This window comes from Fulmarus glacialis, unplaced genomic scaffold (genome assembly GCF_000690835.1).
Source record: "Fulmarus glacialis isolate BGI_N327 unplaced genomic scaffold, ASM69083v1 scaffold38006, whole genome shotgun sequence".
Taxonomy (NCBI): Eukaryota; Metazoa; Chordata; class Aves; order Procellariiformes; family Procellariidae; genus Fulmarus; species Fulmarus glacialis.
Genome location: NW_009218148.1, coordinates 16,919 through 29,883, shown reverse-complemented (window position 1 = coordinate 29,883; position 12,965 = coordinate 16,919). Strand labels below are relative to the sequence as shown.

The following is a 12,965-nucleotide window of genomic DNA, read 5'->3' as shown; positions in this document are numbered from 1 at the left end:
GAAGGACTGGTCTTCACAATGCCAAGGTTCTCTTCCTGTCTAATATTTCCCAGATATGGCTGCATTTTAGCTCGTCAGACAGTGAAATCTGAGCAGAAAGAAGATGGTGGGGATCATTAATAGTTTTCCCAGGTTGGTGATTCTGAGTTTGGCATTCTTTCTAAAGGTTGCCAGGTATGAAACATAACTTCTGGATGTTAAAGGTTGAAGTATTTAATCTTCACGCATTTCCCTACTCCTTTTCTCACGCTCTAGGTTGCCAGATGGATGCCAGGGACAAGCAACTTTTACGCTCCCTGCGCCTGGAGCTCTGCACAGAGGTGCTGGTGGATGGACTTGTTATTCAGTATCTCTATCAAGAAGGGATTCTCACGGACAGTCACGTTCAAGAAATAAAATCCCAAACCACCAGTCAGAGGAAAACCATGATGCTCCTTGATATTCTCCCCACCAGAGGACCCAAAGCTTTTGATGCGTTCTTGGATTCGTTACAGGAGTTCCCGTGGGTTAAAGACAAGCTGATGGTGAAGCGTAAGGAAATGACAGTACAAGATCCTGCAGGTAAGGCCAGGATTGTTGTTGCTGATACTTTGAAACTTGTTCTCAAGCCGTAATTTTGAACGTATTGAATGTACCTGTAATTTCAAGTTATGCGTTGTGTAGATACGGAGCGTGATACCAACAAAAGGGGACAGCTGAATTTCCTGGAAGCCAGCCAAACTCCAGGAAGTATTGCAAAGTTTGGGGAGTGAGCGGGGCTGAGTTTCAGAAGACCAGGAGACAGCAGGGGAGGCTGCCTTGGGAGAGGCTGGGATGTAGGAGGACCCAGACTCCATTATCTCAAAGGGAACGGACTATACAAAGTAGTTTTGACTAGCTGCAGAACAGTCTCTTCACCATCCATAGCTGATTATTGTTTGTTTTATGTATGTTTTCAGTGGTTTGTTTCTGGATTGTGCATATTGACAGAATTTTTATTTACTTACTTTTATTATGATTTTAATGTCATTTTGATTTAGTACCATATGCTAATTTAGATTTATTTAGTTTATTATGTTTACTGGAGTGCAAATATCTAGGATCATTACTTCCAAAATTACTAATCATTGCTTAGTTTGAAAAAAAATTTAGGAGCTAACTGATTTAGTGGGTGTTATATAATCTTACTTAGTCAAATCTCTGGCTTTCTGACATTTAAATGTACTTCTAAAACTAGTTTTCTGGACTTGATGTTTGTTTAGAAGTGATTTCTTTACCAATCTGTGCATGCAATTGTTGAGCTGTTTTGAAGTCAAGACGACTGCTTAAAATGCAGATTTCTTGCCCTAGATTCTGGCAGCATGCACTGGCTGTTAACCTCGTGTAACCAGCGAGATAGTGAAATAGTCCTCACTTGGGAACATCGTTTCCAAGCAGTCTGATTAACCTTTCTCCAAGCCCTCCATCCCACCGCGCTGCCCCATTTGAGTTTGGTCATATGTATTTTGATGCACGTGACGTGTGATTTTTCCAGCATCAGTGTGCTTTGCGTGAGACTGAAAGCCTGTGAAGAAGGGTGACTAAGACCCGTTGACCGTCATGTGCACCTGCATCCCAGTTAGCTGCACGTTCCAGAACATTTTGTCAAGATCTGCTGGACAAATCTGACATGGTCTTACCTTAGGACATTTTTAATGAAATATCCTGACAGCTTGTCTTTCTGTTGGGTCTCTGTGGAGGTTGCTTTATGCTTGCTCAGAAATGGGTAAATAACTGTCAGAATTTGGGAAATAAATGTCCTTTGCTGCCCATAGGGGAAAACACTGCAAGTTCTCAGCACAACACAAACTTGCGGCATTGAGTGTGTTGGAAAAGACCTTGCTCGCTGTTGTGACAAATCCTGTCATGCTAATGCTCTCTATTTGCCTTACAAATCAGCCTGTTCGTTTGCTAATTGCTGGTTAAGCTGTTGAATAGTCCTTACAGTTCCAGAAACACACACAATTAGCCATTGAGTACAGTCAGGATCATGTAGTTTGTTACTAGAAAAATTGTTTCTGATTTTTGTCCTTTTGATTGTTTTGTGGATGCTTGTTCCCGTTCTTGATCGCTTGTGACTAACGTGCTGGATTTATGCATATCAGGTTCTCCGGTTTCGAGTGGGCTGACTGTACTTCATAATCCTATTGCCAAATTTTGTGTGTAACTTAGAAAAGGCTTCCAGATTAGATGAAAGGTTACTTTTATTCTTACTGTGGCAATACAGAGTATAAGAACAGGATAAGAGGCAGATAGCCAAGTTTGTTTTAATATTTAGGCATGTTCTTTAGAAGCCAAAGAAAGAGAGCACCATCTGTGCCCTAATAAATGCTGAGTGCACCCTGGAATGAATTGGAAACTATGGCGGCATCGTCAACGCTGATTACATGCAAGAAAATGTGGTTTGGGATAAAAAGCCTCGCTTTGCATTCTAAACAACAAACTTGTAAGCTTTTGTCTAGGCAGAGTACTTGAGCATATGCTTGGCCTTAAGCATGGAAAAAGCCATTGGCTCTAATAAAACTATAAGCATACTTAAAATTAAATGTGTTCTTTAGTGCCATGCTAGATAACTTAACTTCTGCCTTATTGGAAACAGTTCTTATAAATGATGATTTGTCAGTGGCAATTTCTTTTAAAGAATTCATTTGTAGTGAAAAAAGCCTGCCACATACACACTCCCTTTTTTTAGACCCTAAAACTTTTGAAATTGAAGTTGGTTTTAAATCTTTTTTTCCTTTGAATCATGCATACTTATGGAAATTGCATGCCTGCTGTTCACTTGTTTATGCTCTGTTAAAATAAAATAGTTCAAGCAAAATATCCTCAGTTTTTGCAGATCTTTTGCAGGACTAAGGACTGGTGGCAAGTTGTTCCTTGAAGGAAGGTTTTATTTTATAGTCTTTCACTTCTCACTGACTACATGTAGGATTTTTAAAGTCAGTAAAAGTAGACTATCAGGTTTTCTCTATCTGCACGTAAAAACTGTGGCACGTGCACAGTGATTTTTGTATGTATTTTGATTATTGTGCATTTTGTTCAAAGAGATCAGGCTTTCTATCTTTGCTTCAGCCGAGAAATAGTTTGTTGGTTCCCAGTTAAAAAAAAATCACAACTGTAATTGTTAAGAAGCTTTTAATTTATTTTCTTCCCCTAGTAAAAAAAAACCAAAACAACAAACCAACCGAACCAAACAAACAGCAATTTCAGAAGGAAAGAAATAAAAACGTTTTTGGTGATGTAGTGTAAATATGATCTGGTGGACCAAGCAGCTACGAAATGGAAGCCAAAGTCTGAGACCTAAACAAGACACTGCCACTGACTCATGGGGAGCCCTTGGGCAAATTCTTCCAAGGCAATGGATTTATTGATTCCCAAGTTGTGTAACTCGGGTGTAATGTTCATGGAGCAGCATAGAGTGTAACTGTAAATTGGCCCAGGATTCAACCCAGAGTATGCTGTTTGGCTGTTTGCAAATAAATGAACTTTAAAACCTGTGATATCCTGAGTTTTATTGCTGAACGTCAGTTGACTTAAAAATAATAGTTCTGTATACTGTTATCTGCTGTAGTTCCAAAGAACACAGAAGACCCTAATCCTGCAGAGCACAAGGAATAGTTTTTCCATGGGAATCAGGAGAGTGACATGCAGGCAGGTAGGGCCACTTGCATCTGTATAATTGCAGCAAAGAGACCCAAGATTCCTTCCCCTTCCTTGTTTACTTTATGCACAGGACAGCCTTTTGCCTAGCGTCACCTTTCTCCTCTTGTATGGATCTATCAGATGGCCACAGCTTTGGGGAAACCTTTTCTTAAGGTAGGGAAGGCATCACTGCAAAACCCCAAAATCTCAAGAAGAAAATTTAAAGTCATGTGCTTTTGGAGGTAAATGTTTATGACTTTAATTGATTTCAAGATGATAGGGTGTGTTTCTTGCTTGTGTAAGAACCTGTGATAAAACAGTTCACCCTGTGCAGAGTGGCATTGCAAGACTTAATAATTATAAACATCAACTGCAGCATGAGTTCCTGGTTTTGAAGATCAAAACTTCTGCCATAGCAAGAGTTAACAAAAATAATGTGGGTCTGTTTCCTTGGGAAAAGACTATTCTGGTTTTTCTGCCCTAGTTTGGATAACTTTATGCCTTTGTCAGGAACATAAATCTTCAATATAGTATTATAATTCCTACGAAAAACTACAGCTGTTGGCAACAGAATTCCATTCTTTCTAGGAACAGCAAACAGTTACCCAATATTTTTTGAACTGAATAAAAAAATAGAAGCTTTGTCGGCATTTGTTTATCAGAATGTTTTTCTAATGTCTCTCCGCTCGGGAAAGTCTCTGCCTAAGTATTATATTTCTCTCTATATTATATGTTATTATAAAATTATTTACTTCTAAAAGTGTTAGTACTGCACTCTTTGCAGTATAGATGATTTCTCCATTCCACAGGAAATCGCAGCATATTGAGAAAGAGAAAAGTCTGAGATACAGCGTTTGCCAAAGCAGCCGTTGCTATCTGGCAAATGTTAGTGAATTTGGGGCATGGAGTTACACAGAATCGTCTTGGGAAAGCTGTTCTCTCACAGCTAAGCAAGGAATATTTTCTAATGCATGATTTTGTTGTTGTTGTTGTTCTTGTGGTACCTAGTCAGCAGTCTGCATTAAGGTCCTGTTAGACTTGGGTGAGGTTTTTTGATTTGAACAGATTTTGGTGTGGTTGGGGTTTTTCCCTGGATGTGTGGGGAGCGTGTGTTCTCATATAGCTATATAAAGCTTCATGTTGTGTAACACTTTGGATGAAGCATGCAAATACAAAAGAAAGCAAAACATGTACTTCTGCTGAGAAAGCCATCCTTCCCTCTCCCCCCCCCAGCTTTCCCAAAGTCCTTTTTCCACAGCTGGGTTGTAGGTTTCTAAGAGTTCAGATTCAAATGCAACAGCATTAGGACATGGGGAAGTTTAGCATCTCTTCTTACCTTTTGTTGGCTGCTTCCTGCCCTCTTCCTATCCTGCTTCCTCTCACGTCTAGTGCAGTGAGGAAACAGCCTGGTCTCTTGCCTTTTCCATTTAGATGTCAGATAGGAGAGCAGCTGATGAATTCCTTTCCTTTCTCTAAAATGGTGGACAGAAGACGGTGATTTTTTTCCCCTCTCTCGTATAGTCCTGTGGCAGAAGGGGGAGTTTCCTCCCATGTATGTCTGAAGGAAAGGGATGGGCTTAGCAGCCTTGGCCGCACTGGATTGACCTGGAGATGAAGGAATGCCCTTGTGCCACATCCCAAAGCCTGGAGGCTATAGAAAATGTTCTCTGGTTCTTTGGAGAGATTCAAAGGCATCCTCGTAGGAGAATTTCCCAAACTCTTTTCCACATTCCCATCTCCCCTGAAATTCGGGTGTTACATTTACGGCTTTGGCTTTGTTCCTGACCTCAGCGAGATCTGTGAAGTCTGGCATTAAAGGTTTGTGCACACACTCAATATTAACAGCATGCATCATGACATGGACAAGTAATCAACTTCCCTGGTTCTACAGAGCGTTCTGTGTATGTATTTTGGTTTTAATGTGTGTAAGAATGTAAGATTTTCTTTTTTTTTTTTTTTTACAGTTAAAGGAATATTTGCTTTGTTGCTTTTTTGCTGTGTTAATAAGCAGCTGTGTTTATGCTGCTTACATCTATGTTTTTCACTTTGAGAAGCCTAAATCTTAGGCATCACTGTTAAGAACTATAGTGTTTCCTGCCCAGTCTCAAACAGTTTCTTTCAGGTAAGTTAATGGAAAGATAAACCATACTTGGTGTCATCCTCAGTAACACAAATATGTGAGGCTAATAATAATATAGATTTAATAAAACGTATAGTCCCTGGAAGCAGAAGAGGAGGAGCGAGTTCTGGCAAGAGAGGTGTTTGGGCCAGCTGTGCCTGATCAACTACTCATAACCAGTGCCACTAAGAGGAAGCAATGGGTAATTGGGATTGAAGACTCCCTGGTGAAGGGAATGGAGACATCCATCTGCTGACCAGACCTGATGACTTCCAAAGTCTGCTGCTTCCTCAGGGACTGGATCCAGGACATCACAGAGGTTGCCAAGGCCTCGCCAATCATCAGACTTTGCTGCTCTCTCATGTGGGTGCTAGTAATACTTCAGCAGATTAAGGATGACTGTGGGGCTCAGTGATCCCATGTGAAGGGATGGAGCCCAAGCAGCGTTCTCCGTCCTGCCATTCAGGACGGGAAAGGGGAAAAACCTGGGCATGGGTGGATGCATCCTGCATATTCACACCTGTCTGTGCACCTGGTGTCATGGCAGCACTTTGGACTATATGACCACAGGACCCTTTTTAAGAAATGGGGACTGCTAGGGACAGATGGGATCAACTTGACAGTTGGGGGCAAAAGTGTCTTTAGCAGCAGTTGTGCTGGGAGGAAGTGGAAGTCTGCACAGTTGCAGCACTGTGATGGCATTGGATTTACAGAGGCACGGTGGGATAGTTCACACAACTGCAGTGCCATAGTGCATGGCTTCAGGTTCTTAGACAAGGATGCCATTGCAGTCTCTTCAAAGGAGTGTCTTGAATGCACAGGGCTTTACTATTGCCTGGGCAACAGGCTGGTCAAGAGCTTACGGGTTAGGATCAGAAGGGAGCTCAGTGGGAGAGAGACTGTGGTGGCATCTTTTATAGGGCTTCCCCATCAAAAGGAGATAGAGCCTGGAAAAGGGAAGATAGCAGCTTTCCAATACCTACAAAGAGGATATCAAGAGAAGACAGGAGTAGGCTCTACACAGCAATGCATGGTGAGAAGATGAGAGATGAAGGGTGTTAGTTGAAATGGGAGGTTCTGACTGGCTACAAGGAGAGTTTTTCATTGTAAGGGGAGTCAAGAAGTGGAACGGTGACCCAGAGATGTCAAGTAGTCTTCATCTTTGGAGGTTTTCAATACCCAGCTGGATAGAATAATGAGCAACATGGTCTGATCTCAGAGCTGATCCTGCTTTGAACAGGAGGTTGGACAGGAGTCCTCCTGGGGTCTCTTCCAACCCGAACTTCCCTGTGATCCTATGAAGCCTTCTTAAAAGAGTGCTTCTATTGCATTCCCTGGTTCTCAGGGAAACTTTTAACAACCCTGGTGTTTACTGGGAATGTGACACGGTATGGCGATCCAGGAGACTTTTGGAATGCAGAAGGGACAATATCTTGATGAATGTCCTAGATGAGTAGACTAAGGGAAGTGCTCTACTGGCCTTGCTACTCACAAGCAAGGAACAACTGTTTAGGGATGTGTTTGTTAATGTCGGTCTTGGCTGCAGTTACCACCTGAGCAGTGCTCAGGTTTAAGATACTGAGAGAAGAGAGGAAAGCAAGTAGCAGCGTAAAGGTCCTGGACTTTAGCTTGTTCATGAAGGTGGTTGATAGGAGACAGTTCTGAAGGACAAAAGCACCCAGGAGACCTGACTGATCATCAAGGAAAACCTCTTCAAAGCACAAAAAGGGTCCATACCTACATACAGGAAAAGCAGCAGGCATGGCAGGAGGCCAGCTTGGCTGAAAGGGGGACACCCAGCTGAGCTCAAATTCAAAAAGCAATTGTCTAGGAGGTGGAAGTGAGGACAGGCTACCCAAGAGCAATATAAAAGCATTTTGTGGGCTTTTAGGGATAGAGTGATGAAGGGCAAAGCTCATTTGAGTTTGAAACCATTCAAAGATGTGAAGGACAACAAGATGGGCTTCTACAGGTACATTGGCAGTGGAAGAAAGAATAAGGCAACCACTGATGAAGGGCACGGAAAAGTCTGGGTCTTCATATGCAAAGTCTGCTGTCAGTTGGCCCTGGTATCTGTGCCTAGCAGTAGAATTTGGATGAGGGAGATGCTGTTTATAGTAGAAGAGAATTCAATTAGGAGCTACCTGAGTAGAGCGGACATACACAAACCCACAGAGCTGGATGGGATGCGTCTGAGAGTGCTGAGGGAGCCAGCCTATGTCTGTTTCCTGTCATGTTTGGTAGGCTGTGGCAAGCCAAATGCACAAAGTGCAATGAAGTCACTGGGAACAGCCAGCTTGGGTTTACCACAGGTAAATCAAGCTTAACCGACTTGATTCTGGCCTTCTGTGATAAAATGGCTGCCTCTGTGGATGACAGCTGTAGATTTCATTTAATTGACTTCAGCAAGGCTTTCAGCACAGTCTCATAGCATTCTTGTGGCTAGTGGGAAGGTATGGACTGAATGGGTGGACGGCACAGTGAGTGAAAAAAAGCCGGACCACCAGGCTCAAAGGGTGGTGGTCGGTGGTTCAATATCCATCTAACTGGAGGCTACTTACGAGTCGTGTTCCTCAGGGCTGACAGTGGGACCAATTCTGTTTAACCTCTTTGTCAGTGACCTGGGTGATGGGAGGGACTGTATGTTCAAGAAGTTTGTAGGGGAATTAACTTTGTTTGCATGCTTGTCAGTTTGTGTTCCGAGATCTTCCAAACTGTGCCTAAAGCAGGAAGGCAGCGTGATTCCAGGCCTTGGGGATCATTTGACACAGGAGAGTGGGACTGCCTCTCAGAGGGATCCCAGCAAGCTGGATGAATGGGCCAGCAAGAACCTCGTGACGTTCAGCAGAAGTAAGTGTAAAGTCCCGCACCTGGGATACAAAATTCCCACAAAATAACACAAGACGGGCACTGACTGGCCAGTTGCAACTCTGCAGAAAGAAGCTGGATGTCTTGATAGACAGCAAGTATGATGATGAAGACTAACCACACACAGGACTGCATCAGCAAGCGCAAAACCAGCAGGCCGAGGGAAGTGATTATTCCCCTGTACTTGGTACTAGGAGGCTGTATTTAAAATACTGTGTCTAGCTTTATGCCACCAGTTCAAGGGAGGAATTGACAAACTAGAGAGTCCTGTGGAGCAACACCAAGGTGGTTAGTTTAACATGAAGTACAAGGAAAGGCTGAGACAACCGAGTTTGTTCTTGGAGAAGAGAAGGCCAAGTAGACTCGAGAAAGGTGGAGTCAGAGTCTTCCTACAGGTGTGCAGCAAAAGGAAAAGAAGTGGCAGCCACAAGTTGTAGCAAGGGAAATTCTGGTTGGATATAAGGAAAAAAATGTCACAAGACAGGTTAAGCACTGGCCACCAGAGGTTGTGGCCCAAGTAGGGTTGCCCAAAGCGGCTGTGGAATCTCCATCCTTGGAGACAGTCAACACTCAACAGTAGAAGACCCTGAGCAACCTGATCAGACTTTGAAGCTGGCCTTGCTTTGAGCAGGAGGTTGGACTAGATGACCTCCAAAGGTACCTCCCAACCTAAATTTTTCTGTGATTCTGTAAGCTTGGCATCACACTCTGAGTATTCAGTATGTGGGATTTTAATCTAAATATAACTGGTGCTGACATAGGACACTTTGGATATGTATGCATGACTTCTAATTCAGATTAGGAATGTGCTTTTTAAGTGAAATGGAATGTTTGAATTAGATTTCTTTCAGGTGAATCTAAACAGGAAAATGTGCTCCGGGTGTTTCACAGAGTCCATAGGACCAGACTAGAGCCAGTTAGAAGTGAAACCTTCCAGCTGTGTATAGTCTGAATGCCAGATCCTCAGCGTGATCTGTATCAGTCTGTAGGTCCTCTCCTATTGCTCTGTACTGCTTGCTAATATAGACATAGCCTTTTCGGGCCAGTGGATGAGGTGGTTCTGTCCATAAACCCCTGCAGTCTTGGAATGCTTTCTTCCCAAAATTCTGTGTTCACGCATACATATAGATGTAGATGTGCATCATATCAGGGATGTTGCTGCATGCAAATATTATTTGATTTTTTGATTATTTAAGTATCTTTATTTTCCAGAGTTTATAGTACTGTTTCTCATCTTGGGGTATGTCCATTCTAAATGGCTTACAGAGGTCACTACCTGTAGTTTTCCATTAGACAAAATATCTTAATCTCTGTCCATTTTCCTCCTCAACTTGCATCACAGTATGACAAAATCATGCCCGTGTCTTGTATTTCCAAAAACATGCGTAGTTGCAGTCCTCTATGATCCTTGAGACCTTTTGTTAATTGTTGCCAGCTTCCCACCGCTGGTCTTGTCTCAGGATGTGGCGAGGGAATCATTGAAAAAGCTTTGTACAGACAAGAACAATTGTTTTCTAGAACAGACTGGAAACTTTCTTGTAAGAACCTGATCCTGCAGCTTGATAAAGCCACTTGTAAACATGAAAAAACAAGACGCAGTTGTTATTTTTGCATTATGTCATCAGTATAGGCATTCTGTTGATACTAATTAATGGCCCTTGTGGCCCATAGATATACACTAATATATGCTCCAGAGTAACTGAGAGAACTTCCTACTTAAGACTTTGTAGACTTCTTTAACTAAATTTTTCTTCATTAGTATTTTCCTTCAAAGCTGGCCAGCTCTTCTTTTAGACCTCCAGAATTGCCTTGGAGCTCATCTGAAAATGTTTGTTTAATTTTTGTATTCCCATTGCATGGGGAAAATCTATTGTCTTTCATAAATTAAGTCTATGAATGCTGTTTTTTTAAAAAAAAAACCAACCAAGCAGCAAACACACCCACCTTAACTTGCATGTGTTGTGGAGGCTGCACAGCCATCCAAAGTCAGTAAAAATGTTAACTAGTGTCTCACAGTGAAAGTCTGACTTCAGTGAACTCAGAGGCCAGACTCCTGTTGACCAGAGCAGGACAAAGGTTTTGCCACTGATGACTGAAATGTTCTCTCTGGTGAAGGAATGGGTGTTATGCTGTCTTTCCTACACTGACATGGCAACATGTCTCAACCTTCAAAGAAAAATAATTTCTGCAGCTGAAAAGCTATTACTAGTTCAGACCCCGCATTCTTTTTGCCTGTTGACTGAGAATATCAGCAGTGATTTGACTTACTTCTCATTGGGAAATGTCACTGGTATGGCAAAGGTCAGGAAGTTCCTCTAGGATACAGTTAATTATGCATGGTTATTATCTCTTGAAGCCCTCCCTGCATTGCCATACGCAACGAAGCTTTCCTTCCAGATTCGTTTAAAGTCATATATATATTTATATGAATGAGAACTAGAGCACCCAAGTATCACTCGTCGTTGCCTCAGAGTGATGCAGCTGCAGTTTATTTTGTTAGAAGATTTAAGGTTTTGTCTACAAGACTTTTAAAGCCAATTTTTATCTATTTAGCAATTGTCTGTGTAAACATCTTGATGCTTCTTTTAGCCATTGGACCATTGTCGCTGTCAGTACCAGTATACTGTCAGATTTTCTTTTTAAGTTTTCTTCCTGCTCTTGCTTTGTCTGTGAATAAATTTGTGTTCCCTCATATATTGATATATTGGCAAGGAGTTGTACATGTGTTTTGACAAACACCTCTCCTGCAAACTGAAGTGAAGCTTTGGTGTTTCTTCCAATCTACATTTAGAGAAGGAGCCAATTTGATTTACACTCTACAGGTTGTGTGTGCTGGAAATAAGCATTAATGCATCGGGTCAAGGGGAATGAATTGCCATTAGTGCACCACTTCTTCTGGCAGCCTTCTTAATCTTAGTGTTTCACCACCTTGCCTGGGATTTTCAAAAGGACCCAAGCTCACCCAACCCTCCTCCTATGAAGGTCAAGGGTAAGCTCCCCTTGGCTTTAAAGAAGGCAATTTTAGTCCTGTGCTGATGCTTTTGAAAGTCTTACCTTTCATTTGTAGTTAATAATATGTTGAGCTCTTTAATGAACGGCCTGTTTCAGTCTTTGGATCTTTCTAATAAAACATGTGCTATGGTTGAGTGAAAGGACTTTACGCAGGTAAAGGGTTGACTAAGCCCCATGCCAGCCCTGGGGGTCTCTGGCTGGCTCTGGTGGGAGGTAGGCTTCCTCCACGGGCAGCTGGTGCTGCCTTTAAGCAGGGGCATATGAATCCTCAGCAAAACAACTGTTGAGAAAGGAAAGCTGGAATGAGAAGGAAAACCAGTACTTTCTAGTATTTCTATGTGAAGAAAGTATTTCTTTAAATATGTTTTTATTTACTATAGGCAATGGCTGTGTTTGCTTAGCTTTTCAAAGCAACAAGACATGTTCTTTATTCTTACTCCTCTTCTAATTAAAGAGTCATGTATTTCTCTGTGATCCAGTTCTGCCACATCCCACATGATATTAGTTTCATCTTCATATCCTTGAACAGCAATTGCTGCAGATAAGGTTGCAAAACGCGCTCATCATCCATCGGTTCATGTGCTCATGGTGGATCTGACGAGTTCACCCGCAAAACGCTCATTTTAAAAGCAACGTCAGGTTATAGCTAGAAATGCTAGCCATCTGTTTGCAGTACAAATCAACTCGGGATTCTTGGGGCATTCCTCTTGCAGGCACCCGGATCCAAAATGGGAAGCCTTAAATCTTTCCCCACCGAGCTGCTGGCTGCACCTGCAGCCAGCTCCCCGGGCACCGCAGCTTTTGCCATCGGAGCTCCCCGGGCACTTCAAAGCCTGCTCTGGGCAGGTCCCAGGCTGCCCGCCTCTCGACAGTGCCGAGCGGCGCGGCGCCTCGCTCACGGCCGGCGTCGGGACACGCAGCCAGGCCTTTCTCCAGCGATCTTGTCCACGGGGCCGTATCCTGTGGGCGTTCGCGACGCACACCTGTCAGATGGGGCTGCGTCCCTGCCAGCAGCTGGCAGCGAGGTGCAGCGCTTTGCATGGAATAGTTTAATATTGATATGACCCCACAGTGTAACAGGTAGGATATCACCTTGTGACTTGACGTCTTAGACACTTCCCAAGTAAGCCTATCTACGGTTTATATAAGCGATGCCCCCTCAGCTATGTTTTATAAATCTTTGGTGGAAGCGTCGCTCCAAGAGAGAGCTCAAATCTTGAATTTTGACTAGAATAAAGTCCTTCCCAGTAGTTGAAAGAAACGTATCTAAGTCCCAGAAAGAGATAAGAAAGGGCTTCAGTTCCTC

At 42.8% G+C, this 12,965-nt stretch overlaps 1 protein-coding gene across 1 annotated transcript; it reads left to right on the top strand.

Moving 5' to 3' along the window:
- Positions 1-263: 263 nt before the first annotated feature.
- On the top strand, positions 264-752 carry LOC104078344 (death domain-containing protein CRADD-like). The gene is made up of 2 exons (XM_009579951.1): positions 264-561; positions 664-752. Exons 1-2 carry the CDS (start codon positions 264-266, stop codon positions 750-752), a joined length of 387 nt encoding a protein of 128 aa, XP_009578246.1.
- Positions 753-12,965: the final 12,213 nt, after the last annotated feature.